Source organism: Tupaia chinensis, unplaced genomic scaffold (genome assembly GCF_000334495.1).
Source record: "Tupaia chinensis unplaced genomic scaffold, TupChi_1.0 Scaffold144804_1, whole genome shotgun sequence".
NCBI classification, from domain to species: domain Eukaryota; kingdom Metazoa; phylum Chordata; class Mammalia; order Scandentia; family Tupaiidae; genus Tupaia; species Tupaia belangeri.
The window spans coordinates 20,441-39,454 of record NW_006204665.1 but is presented as its reverse complement, the minus strand read 5'-3'; the positions used below and the strand labels follow the sequence as shown (position 1 = coordinate 39,454).

General features: G+C 38.7%; 2 protein-coding genes across 3 annotated transcripts in view; one reads left to right on the top strand and one right to left on the bottom strand.

Annotated features, from left to right (window-relative positions):
• The first annotated feature begins 6 nt into the window (after positions 1 to 6).
• LOC102475650 (2',5'-phosphodiesterase 12-like) lies at positions 7 to 2,865 on the top strand. The gene is made up of 3 exons (XM_006167463.2): positions 7 to 28; positions 2,041 to 2,119; positions 2,280 to 2,865. The coding sequence occupies exon 3, from the start codon at positions 2,303 to 2,305 to the stop codon at positions 2,720 to 2,722; it is 420 nt and encodes a 139-aa protein (XP_006167525.1). The 5' UTR covers positions 7 to 28; positions 2,041 to 2,119; positions 2,280 to 2,302; the 3' UTR covers positions 2,723 to 2,865.
• Positions 2,866 to 10,852: 7,987 nt separating this feature from the next.
• Positions 10,853 to 19,014, bottom strand: part of LOC102475234 (ADP-ribosylation factor 4-like) — a 21,148-nt gene continuing 12,986 nt past the window's right edge. For both annotated transcript variants that reach the window (XM_014583808.2, XM_006167462.3), the window contains exons 4-6: positions 15,954 to 16,025; positions 13,274 to 13,399; positions 10,853 to 11,086 (exon numbers count right to left, since the gene is read on the bottom strand). In XM_014583808.2, coding sequence (XP_014439294.1) covers positions 11,000 to 11,086; positions 13,274 to 13,399; positions 15,954 to 16,025 — 285 coding nt within the window. In that variant the 3' untranslated portion in view covers positions 10,853 to 10,999. The remainder of the gene's footprint in view (positions 11,087 to 13,273; positions 13,400 to 15,953; positions 16,026 to 19,014) is intronic.

Here is a 19,014-nt window from a genome sequence, read left to right as displayed (position 1 = left end):
AGTGTTCCAGAGATCTTCTGTCCTTCAGGTATCTCTTCTGTCTCCTCATATAATATATTCGGCCACTTATGGGAACCTGGAATGCGGAGGGTAGAGGTGTTTTTTTTTTTCCCTAAAGGATTATTTAACTTTAATTTGAGCAGAGAGGGACAGAGACAGAGAGATAGAGAGACAGAAAGAGAGAAAGCAAGCCATGTGGGAGTCCAGCGTCCTTAACCACCACGACACTTGCTGGCCCCTATAGGTGGGTTTTGAAGTAGAGATGAAAAGGAGCCCCTAGTCTGGTGGTTGTGGTGATGGGATCCTTCGTGGAACACCTAGCGGTTTGAGTCCCAACCCCACAGCTTAAAAAAACAGGAGTCCGTGTGCATGCATGTCCCAAATCCTAAAAGGACAAAGAAATGAAGGGAAAGGGATTGTGGTTTGGCCAGCTCCCTTGGGGTGCTTTCTTAGGTTCTCTCTCCCCCTGAGATAGTGCACCTGCTCTTTAGCAAATTAAAGAGAGATAAAACTACTCAGGTTTAATGATAAGGTGTTTCTGGTTCTGTCTTCAGCACAGAGTTTAGTCCTCATCCATTCACTTGGCAAATATTTACTGTGTACCTCTGCGTGCCAGTCCTGCTGCAGGTTTACTTTGAACAAGACAAAAAGGGCCTTTCACAGTGCTTGCAATATAGTAATACATTCGAGAATACAATAATGGCAGTATCAGATGTTATACTAATGTTATACTACTCACCAAACACTGTTCTGACACATTTAAAGTGCTTTAAGTGTTTTAAGTGGTGTGTTTCCACTAGCTTGTTTAAGCTGCACAGTGATTCCACTAGTGTCATTCTTAAAAAAAAAAAAAAGTGTGCATGTGCTCATGGAGAAGAGAAACAGAAAGGGAAAGGGAGAAAGCATCCTTCAAAAGAAAAACAGAAAGGGAAAGGGAAAAAGCCTCCTTCCCCCCCCCCCCGGGAGATTACACACACAGTGTAATCCCTTTTTTTCCCTTTTCTCCCTCCTTTTGGGGTTTTGGGCACACACACGCCCAATGTGGTTTTCCTGCATCTAGTTCCAGAACTCCAACCCATGTTGGCCAAGCAGGATCCAGCTAACTGATCCCAGGCTGCCCCCTCCATTTTCACTTTATAGATGTTCTTATTTCTATTTTGTAAGTGGGAAATGCTCATTTACTTATCCAAGTTCACACAAGTATAGTGAACAGGATGCCCACCTATTTGTTTTTATATAGATCATCACTTGGCAGGGTATTCCTGCTACTTCGCTTAAAGCTCCCTTTGCTTTTAAAACAGGCTGTGTGTTTGTCCAAAGGTTTTGAGTAACTTACTTTGTTCATATAAGAAAAATGATAATTTCTTTGAGTCCCTACTGCGTTTTGTGCTGCTCTTTATAAGCTCATTAAACTGAATCCACACAGCAGTTCCCCAGGAGGTGGTTGGTATTACCTGTTTTTACTAGTAGGGAACTGGCTTAGGAAAGTATCTCTCTAAGGTCACACTGCTGTAAATGCTAGAACTGGAGATTCTAATCTAGGTCTGAGTCAGTTCACAGCTTGTGCTTACTCAGGTGAGCTGGGACCTTACTTAAAGTGGTTAAACAGTTGGGAAAAGCTTAGGAGCAAAGTGTGAATATCCCGGTAGTACAGATCTAAGAGCTTTAACATCCCTATAGTAGTAAGGTTAAGGAAACAAGATGTAACATTTGTGACCCCTTAATAACTGACATGCAGTGGAAGAATGTGGACACATAGATGCATTACAGTCACACAGTGTAACAGGATGCAACCCATCAGGAGTCAGGGAGCATATATGGCTGTGTTTGACTTTTATTAAAACATGTTACACTGAATCTTATTCATGTGTTGAAATATCCTAAAACTTGTAGAAATAAAATTTCACAGCTACCATCTTAGTTCATCAAGAGAAAGATGTGAAATAAAATGTATGTTCATCTAATAGTCTTAGATAAATTTTTTTTTTTAAATTGAGGACTCAGGAACACCAAATGAACTCTTGGCACTTTTTGTTTTAGGTTTCAGTTCTGCAGTCTACAAAGGACTCTTCTAAAAAGATATGTGTTGCCAACACCCATCTCTACTGGCATCCAAAAGGTGGGTTGTACAAGTGACAAGTATAGCAACTTTTAAGGTTGCTTAAACTGTTTTACACAAATATATCTTGAATGTTACCCAGATATAGTAATTTTGAGGGGTTTTTCTTATTTTACTTCTGTTTTAAAAGTACTTCCATTATTGTTTTTTATATTCACAGGTGGGTACATTCGTCTCATTCAAATGGCAACTGCATTGACTCACATTAGACATGTCTCTTGTGATCTGTATCCTGGCATACCGGTTATATTTTGTGGGGACTTTAATAGTACACCGTCAACAGGAATGTATCATTTTGTCATCAATGGCAGCATTCCAGAGGATCATGAAGACTGGGCTTCCAATGGGGAAGAGGAAAGATGCAACATGTCTCTTAGGCATTTCTTCAAACTGAAAAGTGCTTGTGGTGAACCTGCTTACACAAATTACGTTGGTGGCTTTCATGGATGTCTAGATTACATTTTCATTGACTTACATGCTTTAGAGGTTGACCAGGTGATTCCATTACCTAGCCATGAAGAAGTTACCACCCACCAGGCCTTACCTAGTGTTTCCCATCCCTCTGATCACATAGCACTTGTATGTGATTTGAAATGGAAATAGACTTATGTGGAATGGAATTTGTTTTACATCTGAAAGAAAGGTATTGTAGTTACTTTAGTAGATAATTTAATATAATTAGGGGCCAGCAGCTGGTGTAATGGCTATGTTACTGGACTTCCACGTAATCGACTGTGGTTCGAGTCCCAGACCCGGTGGCTTAAACTCAAGCAGGTGCGTGTGCATGCGTGCCCAAGATCCTGAGAGGAGAATGGAGAAGGGATTACAGCGTGGCCATCCCCCCTGGGGGGGGGATTTCTTGCTTTCTGTCTCTCTGTGTCTGTCTGGTGAGTGCACGTGTCCTATAGCAGAAACCTCTCCCCCAAAAAAAGAAAAAAAAAAAATATATATATATATAAAATCAAAGCTTAAATGTAACCTGCAAGGAAGAATACACAATAAGGTAAAATGTTCATACCCTACTAGTTACGTTCCATATGTTTTCATTATAACACTGTTCATAATGTTTACATTATACAGTTTACCCTTTTTCCCACCACTTTGAAGAAAAACAAATATATTTATGACTAGCAAGAAGAAAGTGGAATTGTGTACTTTTTTATACATGATCTTTTATTAGTTAGCAATAAGAATTTTTTAAATACCATTTGATCTTATTTCTTTTGTAACACGTTCAAAATTACACACACACACACACACACACACACACACAGACGTTACCACGTTCAAAATTACACACACACACACACACAGACGTTATGGTGAGATACGTAAGTACTTGCACTAGTAGGAATAACATAACCATTAGGGTCTACCTCTGCCTAAATTTGGTCAGCAATTTAATACAATTTCATAGCTTTCACAAAGGATTTAAATATGACATCACCAGTTGTTATGGGTTTTCATCTTTTGTTCAAAGCTAACAAGCTATTTTCTTTTTTTAGGATTTCATTTTTTAATGTACAAATGGACCTAGTTTATATTCTCATTTTTATTGCATCTTGTTTAAATTTTTAGAAAGGACAATTTAGTATTCCATGTGAATAGCAGCAACATACTCAACTTGATCTCACATCTTTAATTACTCTTGCCCATGATAAATGTTCATAGAGTATTTGACTATATGATATTAGATGATATAGCTAATTACTTTATGAATAAGTACATACTGATATGGGCTTGAAGTTTTGGATGAAATATTCAGCATTCTGATGTTAGAAGTGTTTTTGAAACTCACTTTTTATACAAGTGGGGCAGTGGGACTTTTGAACGTCCTTGAAATAAAGAACTATTTTTATAGTTTTGAAAACTGTACCTTGAGTTAAGGACAATAGTATACATAGTTTGTATATTACAAAAGGAAAATACCGGGACCAGTAGATGGCATAATAGTTATGTCACTGGACTCCCACATAGTTAATTGCAGTTAGAGTCCCGGACACAGAAGCTTAAACTCAGGCCAGGGGCTTGAGTGTAGACTCAAAGTTCTGAGAGGAGAATACAGGAGAAGGGATTGTACTGTAGCCGTACCCTCCTGCGAGGTGATTTCTTGCTTTCTGTCTCTCTGTCTCTCCTGCAAGCACACACACTTGAGCAAAAATCTTTCTAAAAAGAAAAATGTAAAGCCAAACTCCCTAAAATTTGAAATGATAAAAATTTGTATTGATTAGTGTGTAAGCAAGAGTCCTAACCAAGTTTTTATAATTCAGTTATTACCATATCTCATTTGTAATGCTTTAGCAGTGTGGCTTTTTTGATGTGTAGGATAACTGCAATGTTGTATTTCTGCATTTAATATCTTGCTTAGGTATTAAAAGTTTACCCATCTCAAGAGGAACTTTGACTTTTCCCATTATGAAAACCCTAATTTCATATTCTTTAATTGCTAAACCCAGTACCACAAGAAATGTCCTCTTTTGATAAAGTAGTCTGTATTTTCCTATTCTGCCCCACTACCAACTGCATTGTTAACTTTAAAGTTAATAGGTTTGAGAATTAAAGGGTCATGTATTACTTCTACCTCAAATCAAACCTGAAAATACTTGAAAGGAAAAATAAAGATGGCAATTTCCTGAGATCTTATTTATAAAACAGTGTAAATAAAATATTGATGCTACCAAAGTGTTTCTTCCTAAATAACTTTTGAGAACATGTTAACTAACATCAGTTTACAAACAATATATTAAAGTCAAAATCTGTTTTGTAAAAAGTTTTCTTTGTTGTTTTTGAAAATTGTTTTTGGTCTGCTTTCAAACAAGTATGTTAAATGAACTATTGAGTAACCTAAGAAGAAACAAAAATTTCTTAGCAAAAACTTGAGAAATATTTTGAAATCAAAATTTATAATGTGACAAAAACATCGATGACCATGAAAGGAACATATGGATCCTACATTAATACCATGGCTGACTTGAACTCTGGTCAGAAAAATTCTGAGCACTTAACCAACATTGTGTTCTAAATCCTTAAATATTTGCTCACTAGACAGTATAATTACGTTCTATACAGCCATTTCTGAATAATTAAGATATGCAATCTAATTGTGACTTATGATATGCACTGATCAAACCTCCATTATACAGAGCTTAGAATGACTGTAGTCCAAAGGTAGAACAGTAAAAATTTTATGTAGCATAACAAAATTTCACATTTTCCTGAGTTAAAATTGTGATTCAGAAATGTCTTTTTAAAGCCAACTTTGTGATTAAATTTTCCATTGAATTTATATTTTTTAGTATATTTTAATGTAATAAAAGATGGGGTGAACCAACCAGTGGTGTGGTTGAGACAACTGGATCCTACCTGGCCAATGGTGTAGTTCAAGTCCTGAACCTAGTAGCTTGAAACATGCCAGGTACGTGTGCATATGTGTGCTCAAGATCCCAGAAGAATGGAGAAGGGATCACTGAGGCAATAGCCACTCCCCCAGGGGGTAATTTCTCACTTCCCATCTCTGTCAGTTTTTCTCCCTGGTGAGTATGTGAAGCCTACAGAGAAAAACTAAAAACGAAGTCCAGCTTCCTTTTTTTTTTTTTTTAAGAGATGTTTGCTGGGACCAGCAGTTAGCGTAATGGCTATGTCGCTGGACTCCCATGTAGTCAACTGCCATTCGCGTCCCGAACCGGTGGCTTAAAACTCACTTCGGGCACGTGTGCGTGCGTGCCCAAGATACCGAGAGGAGAATGGAGGAGAAGGGATTGCGGCGTGACCATCCCCCCGGGGGGGTGATTTCTCGCTTTCTGTATCTCTGTCTCTGTCTGGCGAGCGCATGCGCCCTATAGCAAAAACCTCTCCAAGAAAAAAAAAAAGGATGTTTGCTATAAGGTGTGTGCACTCGTCAGAGAGACAAGCAAGAAATCACCCCCTACGGAGGATGGCCACACTGCAGTCCCTTCTCCATTTTCCTCTTCAGATTTTGGCACGCACACACATGCTCCTTGTGTGAGTTTTAAGGCACCAAGTCTGGGACTTGAACCGCAGACACGTACCTGGGAGTCCAGTGACATAACCATTATGCCATCTGCTTGTTCCAGGAAGTCCAGCTTTCTATGGCAAACCACATTTTATCATGTCGCTTGTTCTTAACTGTACCAATTAACATTCCATAATTTTCTGATTATGAGTAAAATAATTAAGAACAAATTAAAATGAACTCTTTCATAGTTACTGATACAGCAGATGTGTTTGGTGATAGTTCGTAATGCATCAGTAATCAGATCTTGTCTAGCAATAATGTGTGTTCTTTTTAAAATTCTAAATAGTAGGAGCTAATAGGTGTTGTGGTGGTTAAGGCAGGCCCTGGACTCCCACATGGCTGACTGTGGTTCGAGTCCTAGACCTTGGCAGCTTACTTTCTCGCTCTCTTTCTTTCTTGCTGTTTGGTGAACTGAAAAATAATAATACAATTAAAGAAATTTTTAAAGATATTTTATTGAACTATATTTTATTTATTTATTTACTTAAATTTGACTAGAAGGGGACAGAGAGAGAGAGTGAAAGTGAGAAAGCAAGCTGCCAGGTCTGGGATTCAAACTGCAGTTGACCATGTGGGAGTCCAGTGCCTTTTACTACACCACCTGCCGGCCCCAAAATTAAATAATTCTTTAAAAAATAATTCTGACTAGTAAGCCAGAAGGTGGCATGGTGGTTAAGGCACTGGGTCCCACATGGTGGATTTTGCAATTGGAATCCCAAACTCCACTAGGTGCTTGTGCATGTATGCCTAAAATCCCTGACAGCTTTAAAAACATGCTAAGACTAGGAGTGTATGTGTGCTTAAAATCCTGACAAGATAGAGAAATGGGGAAAGGATTACACCATGACCACAAACCCACTGAGAAGTGCTTTCTCCCTATTCCTCTCTGACTCTCTTTGGAAAACACATGAAACCTCTAACCAAAAAAAAAAAGAAAAGAAAAAAATTTACATCAAGTATGACAACATTGTTGTTGTTGTTTTTTTTAAATAGTTATTTATTTGGGCCAACAGGTGGTGTGTTTAAGAGCATTGGATTTCCATATGGCCGACCCTGGTTTGAGTCCTGGTACTGGCAGCTTGCTTTCTCACTTTCTTTCTCTCTTTTTCACATTTTGCCCCTCTCTAGTCAAATTAAAATAAACAAATTAATAAAGTTCAATATAATCTTAAAAAAATATTTAATTTTGTTACTATTTTTAAATTTGACCAGAGAAAGAGACAGAGAGAGGGAATGGAAGAAAGCAAGCTGCCAGGTCAAGGACTTGAACTGCAGTCGGCCATGTGGGAGTCCAGCGCCCTTAACTGCCACACCACCTGCTGGCCTAACAAGATATTAATTCCATTTTCCTTTTGCTTAATCCAGTGGTCTTTTTTTTAATTAAAAAAATAGGTTTTTTAATAGAGATTTTTAAATTTTATAATTTGACCAGAGAGAGAAAGAGAAAGGGAAAATGAGAAAGCAAGCTGCCAGATACAGGACTCAAACCACAGTCAGCCATGTGGGAGTCTAGAGCTCCAACCACCACGCCACCTGCCAGCTCTCAAAAATATTCTTTATAAGCACATACTTGGCTTTACAAATAAATTTCTAAGGCATAAACTGATTCAATAAAAGCCCTTAAGTATCATAAAATCGTATAAAATATATAAAACGTAACAGTCAAAATTATCAAGGTGAGTCCTTCGTAACAGGATGTAGTTAATGAAGTGTATGTCTTTACTGCCTTATTGACAATTAGTCTCAGGCAGCTTTCTGCTGGAAGTTCTAAAATTTATGAAGAAAAGTGCTTGAGAATTTTGTTCTTTGTAAGAAAGGAGTATTACTAATAGTCTATGTATTCAATCATGCAAACAGCACTTACTTTTTTAGGATTTTGCCTCAGGGCACATGCTCATTGAAGAGACAGAATTGGAAAGTGAGAACTCAACCCCCACCAGGGATGGCCACACTGCAATCTCTTCTACATTCTCCTTTTGGGAGCTTGGACATGCACACATACTCTCCCAGTGATTTTTCAAGCGGTCAAGTTCAGGACTGGAATTGTTGCTGGCCATATGCGAATCCAGCACCTTAACCACCATGCCACCTGCTGACCGTCAGGACTTATATATATGTTTTTGAATTATTTAATTTTATTTATTCATTCATTTATTTATATTTGACCAGAGAAAGACAGACACACAGAGAAGAAAAGTGAGTAAGCAAGCCACCAGGTCTGGGACTCAAACAGTGGTCAGCCATGTGGTAATGTCCAGCGCCTTAACCACCATGCCACCTGCTGGCCCAACACTTATATTTTTTAACTGTTAGTTCTAAAACGTGTGTGTATATATGTGTGTGTATATGTTTACATACTTACACACACACACACATATATATTTTTTCTTTTAGTGAGAGATTTTTGTTATAGGGCACATGCACTCACTAGCGAGACAGAGACAGAAAGTGAGAAATCAATCCCTTCTTTTCCATTCTCCTCTCGGGATCTTGAGAATGCACGCACATGTACCTGGCTTGAATTTTTAGGCCACCGGGTCCAGGACTCGAACCACTGTCGACTACGTGAGAGTCCAGTAACTTTACCGTTATGCCATTTGCTGGTCCCTGTATATGTGTTTTTTGGGTAGTTCACTTTACTACAGCCTTTTACGTTAGTATTTTATCAGATGCTAAAATTTCAACTTTTCTACTCTAACCTAAATTAAGTTTCAATACAAACAATTAGTAAGTCCACTGAAATCTGTTTTATTATTCACAGTATGTAAAACATGCTAATTGACTTTGCTATGTAGGAAAATCCATCTCATGGGACCAGCAGGTGGCATGATCGTCAAGATGCTGGACACTCCCACATGACCGATAACAAGTCTTGGACCTTGTGGCTTGCTTTCTCACTTTCCTTTTCTGGTCAAATTAAGTGAATTGAAAAAATAAAATAAAACAAATAATTCTAAAAAAAAAAAAAAAAGAAAATCCATTTCAAATATCTTTGAGATTCAAAAAGAACACACATAATTTCATATTCTACCATTTTATTAGGAATATTTTCAAATGGGTTATTAAGAAAACTGAGTTTGACAAGTGCTTTCCAAAAACTCTTAATAAAGATATGTTCACCAATAAACAAAACATCAGCAAAACAATAATATACTAGAAAAAGAGCCAGGCTGATATTGAAAGCAGCATACAACATAAAAAAGATACACTATAGATCACAACCTGCCCAATGATTAAGGGAGCCTGATCCCACATAGCCAACCTCTGTAGCTAGAAAAACACATCAGACAAGTGATCGTGCATACCCCAAATCCTGACAGGGTGGAGTAATGAAGGGACTGTGGAGTGCCCATAACCCCATTGTGGGGTGTTTTCTCCCTCTCTCTGCCTCTCTCTAGTTGATCTCCAGCAATTAAAAAAAATACATATCAAGGACTGCTGAATATTAAAATACACTTCAATATGAACTCTTTGCAATTCAAACCATACCAAGAAAATAAGTTTGACTTGATGGAAGGAAAAAGTTAATAGTGGGGAAAACGTATGTTTCTCCATTCAAGAGAGCTGAATAGTTCATGGCTGCTACAAGAAGTATTAGAAAATCCTTTTGCAAAGGAGGAGAAATACATACAAATAAAATGCTACGTGTTTCAAGTAGTAGACTGCCCAAGGATGATAAAGATACCAGTACAGTAGTAAGGAGGGTGACCAGGAGTTGGCGTGGTCGTTAAGGCACTGGACTCCCACAGCCGACTGTGGTTTGAGCCCCAGACACAATGGCTGAAAATCACGCTGGGCGCATATGTGCATGTGCCCTATATACCAAAAGGTGAATGAAGTTGAAGGGATTGTGCTATGGCCATCCCCTCCCCAGGGGGTGATTTCTCATTTTCCCCTTCTGTCTCTCCAGCCAGGGCATGTACCTATGGAAAAAAACTAAAAAATAAACAACAAAAAAAACCATAGCTACCAGCAGATGGCAGAATGGTTGCGCCACTGGACTCACACAAGGTCGACTGCAGATTGAGTCCTGAACCCAGTAGCTTAAAACTCACTCCAGGCGCATGTGTGTGTATGCCCAAAGTCTCAAGAGGAGAATGGAGGAGAAGGGAATTGTGGTGTGGCCATCCCCCCTGGGGTGTGATTTCTCACTTTCTGTCTGTCTGTCTCTGTCTCTGGCAAGCACACACACCCTATACCAAAAATCTCCCTTAAACAAAAAACACACCAAGAAACACATAGCAAGGAGATTACATTTTTTTTTTTTTTTAAACCAGAGGGGGAATGCACACTCATCAGAGAAAGGGGAGAAGGGGAAAGCATCTCTCAATGGGACATGGTCACATCTCCACCCCTTCTCTTCCATTTCTCTATCCTGTCAGGATTTGGGAATTGCAGATACATTTGTCTGAGGTGTTTTTCAGCCACCAGGGCTGGGATTGAACCATACCATTGGTCAAGTGGGATCTAGGTTCCTTAACCACTAGACAACACAGCCAGTTCAACAAAGAGTTAACTTTAAAACATTATTTGTTGTGGGCTCAAAAAAAATTCAAACCACATTTATTTAAAGGTGTCACAATAGCATGTCTAGACATTTAAGCTTATGAGAAATAAAATGAAAAGGACACTTTCTTCCCAAGTATTTCCATAAAATCAAGTACTTGCTAAATAACATTTTAACTGGTAAACGGTACTTGGCAATAAAATAAGTTTAATTGCTGGAATATTCTGCCCAAACCTGGCCCAGAAACTGTTTAGTAACCAAGATGGACACTAACCGTGTTGTAACAAGGCTAGACCAATTCTATCCAACATGTCCTTGGTTAGATGTCCAGTTTCACTTAACGTTTCGTAAGCTCGTTTGACAGCCAGTCAAGCCCCTCATACAGACCAGTTCCTTGTGTAGCACAAGTGGCTTGTACATACCACTGTAATGAAAGGGCAAGAAATACTTGATTAGCACAAGACTACACATAATCACAGTGTTTAAATTTCCTGACTCAAACATTAAAAATAGTCCACCAATCAGGATCAGCAGTTAGCGTAATGGCTATGTCACTGGACTCCCATGTAGTTGACCGTGGTTCGAGTCCTGGACTCGGTGGCTTAAACTCATGCCGGGTGCATGTGCGTGCGTGCCCAAGATCCTGAGAGGAGAATGGAGGAGAAGGGATTGCGGCGTGGCCATCCCCCCAGGGGGATTTCTTGCTTTCTGTCTCTCTGTCTCTCTCTGTCTTTCTGGCAAGCGCACACGCCCTATAGCAAAAACCTCTCCAAAAAAGAAAAAATGGTAATGGTTCCAAGCAAAAACCTCTCCAAAAAAGAAAAAAAGGTAATGGTTCCTTTGCTGGATTCCCAAGTAGTCGACTGTGGTTTGAGTCCTGAACCTACTGGCTTAAAACTTATGCTGGGTGCACGTGCATGCATACCCAAGATCCAGAGAGAGAAAAAGGAATTGCAATGTGGCCATCCCCCTGGAGCGGGGTGACTTCTCGCTTTCTGTCTCTCTGTCTCTCCAGCAGGCATACGTGCCTGGTAGCAAAAATCTCTCTTAAAAAAAAAAAAAGGATAAAAAATTTGCTTTAATGTTTGAATACTTAATACCTTAGTAATGTAGAAAGCTGGACAAAGGCATGAATTCATATCTACACAGTATGAAAAACTTGTATCATTTATCTTGTTTAAATCAACCTGCAGTGTCTCCAACAGGCTATACAGCTTTGTTTTGTGTGTGTACTTTTTTAAAACCAGAGCAGACTATTTGCCTTGTACACAAGTCAATCCTGATGTAAAGTACATGACACTAACAGTTTGTGATGCCATCTTTAAATATAAAACAGTATGTTGTGTTTTTCTAGTACCTCAATCACTGACCTAATAGGAGCAAGTACATAATCTTATATTCTAAAGACCTTCAAAACTATTTCAATATAAGTTAAAATTACTTTGCAGCCTAAAGGTTAAAGGACCCAGATCTCATATGTTTGTCTGCACTGTTCAATTACCAGCTATGGTGGTCTGAAAAATACACCAGCCATGTGTACATACAAGCCCCAAATCCCAACAAGATGGAGAAATGGAGGAGTAGGAATTAAGGTGAGATCATGCCTCACTGGGATAGTGTTTTCTCCCACTCCCTTTCAATCTCCCTCAGGGACACACACATCTTACAAAATCAGAAACAAAACAAAATTTCCTCTAAAAGCTATTTAAAAGAACATTAAAATTATTATCAAGATATCTAGATAACTCAATCTCTTTTTTTAAAAAGAGATTTTTGCTATAGGATGCATGTACTTGCTGGAGAAACAGAGAGCGACAGAGACAGAGAACAAGAAATCAACCCCCCCGGGTGGGGATGGCCAAACAGCAATCCCTTCTCCTCCATTCTCCTCTTGGAATTTTGGGCATGCATGCACACACCCCCCCAGTGTCAGTTCTAACCCGCTGGGTCTAGGACTCAAACTGCGGTCAACCACATGGGAGTCGGGCAACATAACCATTATGTCATCTTCTGGTCCCTATATCTCAATCTCTTAGTTTTTCTCATCTTTATCAATACTAAAGATAAAGATAACAAAAATCAAATAAACAAACCCTTAGGTCCTTAAAAAAGACACTGAAAAATTTTAAAGAATTTAGGTGCCAGCAGGTGGCATAGTGGTTAAGGTGTTGGAGCTTGGTTTGAGTCCCAGACCTAGCAGGTTGAAAATCACTCTGGACACTTGTGTGTGTGTGCGCACAAAATCCCAAGAGGAGTAAAGAGGGGATGGGATTGCAGTGTGGCCATTCCCCCTGAGGAGTGATTTCTCTTCCTCTCTCTGAATCTCTGTCTCTCTCCTTTCCAGCAAATGCACACAATCTATAACAAAAACCTTAAAAAAAAAAAAGGAAGTAAAATTGAAAACAGCATAATGGTTTGAAACCATTGAAAACAATATGTTTTGAAACCTGGTTTTTATATAGAAAGAGAATATATTCCTATTCTTTTTATAAATGATGTGCTCATTATATATTCAAAGGGAACAATAAACTCAAATATTTAAACAAAATATTAAATAATCATTTTAATAACTTTAATAGTGAACAGATTAGGTCAACCTCCAGATACTTACTGTTCTGTTACAAAGTGACTGAAGACCTAATTTATCTGTCATTTCACTGATGGCCATAGCATTTGGCAAATCCTGTTTGTTCGCAAAAACCAGTACCACTGCATCTCTCAACTCATCTTCCTGAAGCTGGAAATAAAAGCCAAAGCATTAACAACTACCAAATTAGAATCCAATCATTGTAAAAACATAGGTAAAGCACTGTCTTCTTGGCACATACTTGTTATTTGATATTAAATAGATTAGGAAACATCAACCATATTTCTCTATGTAATGCTCAGGTTTTTGGTACAACTTAATTTCATATCCTTGGTTTTAAAGCCTGAGCAAACCATGCCTTTAAGTATAACAAAACTGCTTTTCAAGCTGATCATCCTATATTCTTTAATGTAAATCACTTGTTCAGCCTCCATGACAGGATAATCACAGAAACTGAATGAGTCAGAGACAGACAGTAGGCAAAAGTACTTAGCTGATGATTTTGTGTGTGTGTGTGAAAGTTTATCCTTTCCAGCCAACTTAACTGGACAACAGTGGGATAATAATATAATTATTAGGGCATTAGGAATATCATGAAAAATGCAGGAAGAGGGTCAGCAGATGGCATGGTGGTTAAGGTGCTAGATCCCACACAGCCAACTGTGTAATTCTAGTCCCAGACACAATGGCTGGCTTGAAAAACATGCTTAACACACATGTATTTGTGCCCAAAATCCTGAGAGGAGAATGGAGGGGAAGAGACTGTGGCATGGCCAGCCCCTCTGGGGGGTGATTTCTCACTTTCCCTCTATCTCTTGTCTCTTTGGTGAGCATATGTACCCTACAGTCAAAAACAAAAACAAAAACAAGAGGAGTCCCAAGAATAGACTCTGGTAGGAATTCAATGGACCTTGAAAAATTATGCTAAATGAAAGAAGTTAGGGCTAGCAGATGACATGGTGGTTGGAGCACTGGACTCCCACATGGTTGACTGTGGTTTGAGTTCCAGACCTGGTGGCTTACTTTCTCACTTTCTGTCTCTCTGGTGAGTTGAACGTCCCTGTAACAAACTAAAAAATAACAGTAATAGTGATAAATAAAATTAAACAATTCTGGGGCCAGCAGATGGCAGAATGGTTACGTCGCTAGACTCCCACAAGGTTGGCTGTGGTTCAAGTCTTGGACCTGGCAGCTTAAAACTCATGTTGGTGGCCAGCAGATGGTGTGGTAGTTAAAGTGCTGGAATTCCCACATGGTCGACCACAGTTTGAGTCCTGGACCTGGCAACTTGTTTTCTCACTCTCCCTCTTTCTCTCCCTTTCTCTCTCTTTCTCTGGCACAACTTATGTGGAAAAAAAAATTAATCAAAAAAAAAAAATGCTCATGCCAAGTGCATATGTATGCATGCCCCAGAGTCCAAGAGGAGAACAGAATAGAAGGGACTGCAGCATGGCCATCCTCCCTAGGGGGTAATATCTCAATATGATACACAGGGTGTCTCCTTAATTCCCAGCCTGTTACTAACGGACAGCAAGAATGCCCCCGACATGGAGCACTGACTTCACCTCACTTTCTGTCTCTCTGGCAACCAAAGAAACCCTATAGCAAAAATCTCTAAAAAAAAAATTAAATAATTCTAAAAAAAAATAAAATTAAGAAGCTAGTCACAAAACATCACATGATCACATATTAGATGATTCCATTTATAAGAATATGCAGAAGAGATCATTACATAAAAATAGAAAAAAGATTAGTTGTCGGGGCTAAGGGGAAGGAAGGAGTGGAAAGTCACTGCTAATAGTTCTAGATTTCTTTTTGGAGGGATGAAACATTTCTAATATCAGATTGTGGTGATGACTGCACAATTCTGTAAACTAAAGACCACTGACTTGTACATTTCAAATGGTACCTAATGGAAATTTATAGTACCTAAATATCTCAAGGAAACTGTTTACAAAAGAAGAGTACAAGCCAGTGGCATCTGATTCATCAGGAAAACAGCCCAGTTACTTAGCCACACATATATTGGTATAATGGTTTTACAAACTGCACTTCAGTCTTTGGAATAAGGAATGAATGAATGAGATTTAATGCTTCTTTAAATAAATGTTTCATGGCTAAAAGTTTGAAATCACAACAGGTTCCTGTATTTACAGTTTTTCTCCCGTCAGGATTTTCAACAATATGAAAACATTAATCAGATATACGACAAGATCAAAATGCAACTTGCAAAACAAAATGCCACTATTTTTAGGAATTCAGTCATGATTGCTATTAATAAACATTTCTGAAGCAATTATAGGTACAGTAGAGAGAAAAGTGAACCCAACAATCTTGAGAAACCATGGTTGCTAGGTGAAAACTGCTTTAACTACAGGTGTTATATCTATTAAAACTAAGGGGGAGGACTGACTAAATCAGGTGTTCTCAACCAGGATGTGCGGCTTAAACAGGGGGAACATCCTCTAACCAGGCTGCATCTTGCTTCCAACTTAAAGAAGCTACTCTTCTGTAACTTTTCAAAAGTTATATAGATATCGTGCACTTGTTAAAAACCTGTGGATGACGTAGTTTCTCAAGGTCCTTCTTAGCCCTAAAACATTCATTTGTGTAATCTATCATAGTCAAAACGTACCAATCAGTAAAACCACCAGTGTCACTCAGAAAAATGTATCTTGAGAATGATAAATTTAAATTGTATTACCATTTTCTGCAGCTCTTTTGCTCCTTCTTGAATTCTTTCACGATCATTGCTATCTACAACAAAAATAAGACCCTGGGGAAAAATTGTTTCAATAAATTATAACAGTTAAAGGATGCAATAAATATGACACATAACATAGGCAACAAAACAGGTAACAAGGGTTAGACATTAGGTAGAAAACATCTCCCTTATTTATAAACAAAAAATGCCTCAGATCTCTAATATTAAAAACTGATTTGAGCACTATTTGTGATTTTACCTTATAAATGTTACTATAAATCTAAAAAAGGCCCTGGGAACCAACTGATTGCTTTTCTCCATCACAGTAATAAGACTTTTTTCTTTTTTTTTTTTTTTTGGAGAGATTTTCACTGTAGGGCGTGTGCGCTCGCCAGACAGACAGAACACGACCCGCGGTCGACTACGTGGGAGTCCAGCGACATAGCCATTACGCTAACTGCTGGTTCCCAAGACTTTTTTCTTAAAGATTTAATTTTATTTATTATTATCATTATTATTATTATTATTATTTTAAATTTACTATAGGGCACATATGCTCACCAGAGAGAGACAGAGAGAGACAGAGAGAAAGTGAGAGTTGCCAGATCTGGGACTGGAACAATGGCTGGCCATGTGCAAGTCCAGTGTCTTAACCACCACACCACCTGCTGGTGCCAGAAGAATAAATTTTATCCCTTTCTCTTTATCTTTGCCCTAGTGACATCTGAATGCAGGTAAGTGTTAAGTAGTAAAACTGCCAAAAAGTGGGGACAAAAGGAAAAAGAATAAAGCAAAGATCCTAAGGAATCATGAATTTACTAAATGAATTAGCTGATTCACCCTAAGGCATGCAGAAAGTTAAAACAGAGGAGGGGAGGGGGCACACTACAACAATTTTCATCGTCATGGAAAGAAATGGCCTTGTTCCAGAATGCTGCCTGCCAACTCTTACAGAATCAGGACAAGGAAACCTTAGCCAAATATATCAAGAAATACATAAGAGTCCTATCATAAATGAGAAATTCTTAACAAAAATGAAGGCAGGCAGTAAAAATAGTAAAGATAATTACTGGAATAGGTTTAAATATTAGAATTCTAGAACATAAAACGAATAGAACTGGGAAACTATTAGTAGAAGTTTTTTGTTTTGTTTTAAGAGAGATTTTTGCGGACCAGCAGGTGGCATGGTGGTTAAGGCGCTGGACATTCCCACATGGCCGACCAGGGTTCGAGTCCTGAATCTGGTGGCTTGCTTTCTCACTTCCTCTCTCTCTCACTCTCACCCTCTGTCTCTCTCTGGTCAAATTAAAAAATAAGTGAATGAATTAAATAAAATAAACAATTATTTTTTTAAAAAAGAGAGAGATTTTTGTGACAGGGCACGTGCGCTGGCCAGAGAGACAGAGACAGAAAGTGAGAAATCACTCCCCAGGGGGAATGGCCACGCTGCAATCCCTTCTCTTCCATTTTTGTCTTGTGATCTTGGGCGCACACACAGGCGTGAGTTTCAAGCCGCCAGGTCTGGGACCCAACTGCAGTCGACACTGTGGGAGTTGAGCAACATAATCATTACACCATCTACTGGCCCCAACTGAACTAAGTTTTAAAAGTTTTTAAATGGGAAAGTATAAAATTTTCACCTAGAGGGGCCACCAAGTGGCATGGTGGTAAAGGCAATGGACTCTCTATGGCTAACTGCAGTTTGAGCCCTGTACCTGTGGTTTGCTTTCTCACTTTCCTTCTTTCTCTCTCTCTCGTGTCCCATAGCAAATTTAAAAATAATAATAAATAAAAATGTAAAAACTTTTATTTAACTTTATTGATTTATTTTAATTTGACCAGAGAGGGACAGAGCAAGAGAAAGAGTAGGGAAGTGAGAAAGCAAGCTGCCAGGTCCAGAACTCGAACTGTGGTCAGTTAAGTGGGAGTCCAGTGCCCTTAAGCAACACACCACCTGCCGGCCCCAATAAATAAAAACTTTTAAAAAATTTCAGCTAGAATATGGGAGATTTTTATTGCTTTACTTAAAATATATCACTATTATACTAAAGTGATTACTTTAAATATTCTCCTTTCCAGAAGCATGACCCCCCCTAAAGTATTTTTGACCATGTATCACTTACCACAGATCATCTAAATATATATTAAACTTTTATTTATATACAAAAATAAGTTCATTTGAATTCATCAAAGGCAAAGGACTATGCTGCATCATTTTTTATTTACCCTTTGGCATTACTACAGAAATGGGGTTACCAGGGGCACCTCACACTTATTTTAGTCTACAGTCATTAAATGACATAATTTTCTTTTATCTTTGTTGGATACCACTGCTTTAAACATCCTACCTTTTGCAAAAGCTTGGTGCTTTAGAGCCAGTGTAATATGGTGGAAAGACAGCCCCAAATTCAAGTCTCAGAAGCAAATATCATCTCCTAATTCTTGAACCTGTCTCTTTTTCAAGGTAAAGAAAATCACTACCTTTATAAGCTTGCTAAAGATTAAATGTAGGGCTAGTCTCATGGACTACTGATTAAGGGAGCTGTAACCCACATGATGACCACAGTTTGAATCCCAGCCCCAGTGGCTTGAAAAACATGCTGGGTGAGTGTGCATGCATGCCCAAAATCCTTACAGGATGGAGAAATGGAGGGGGACTGTGATGTGAACACATCTCACTGGAGGATGTTTTCTCCCTTTCCCTCTCTCCATCTCCAGCAAGTACACACACACTTTGGAAATTAAAATAAGAAAAATGGAGCCAGCAGGTGGCATAGTGGTTAAAGCACTGGAATCCCACAAGGCTGACCCTGGTTCAAGTTCTGAACATGGCAGCTGAAAAATCATGCCAGGTGTGTGTGTTTGTGTACCCAAAATGTGGAGAGAATGAAGGTAAGGGATTGTGGTATGGCCATCCCTCCTAGGGGGTGATCTCTCACTTCCCTCTCTCTGGTGAGCTCATACACTCTATGGCAAAAATCTTTCAAAAAAAAAAAAAAAAAAAACTAGGGCCAGCAGATGGCATAGAGGTTAAGGTGGGTGGATCCCAAATGGCCCACTC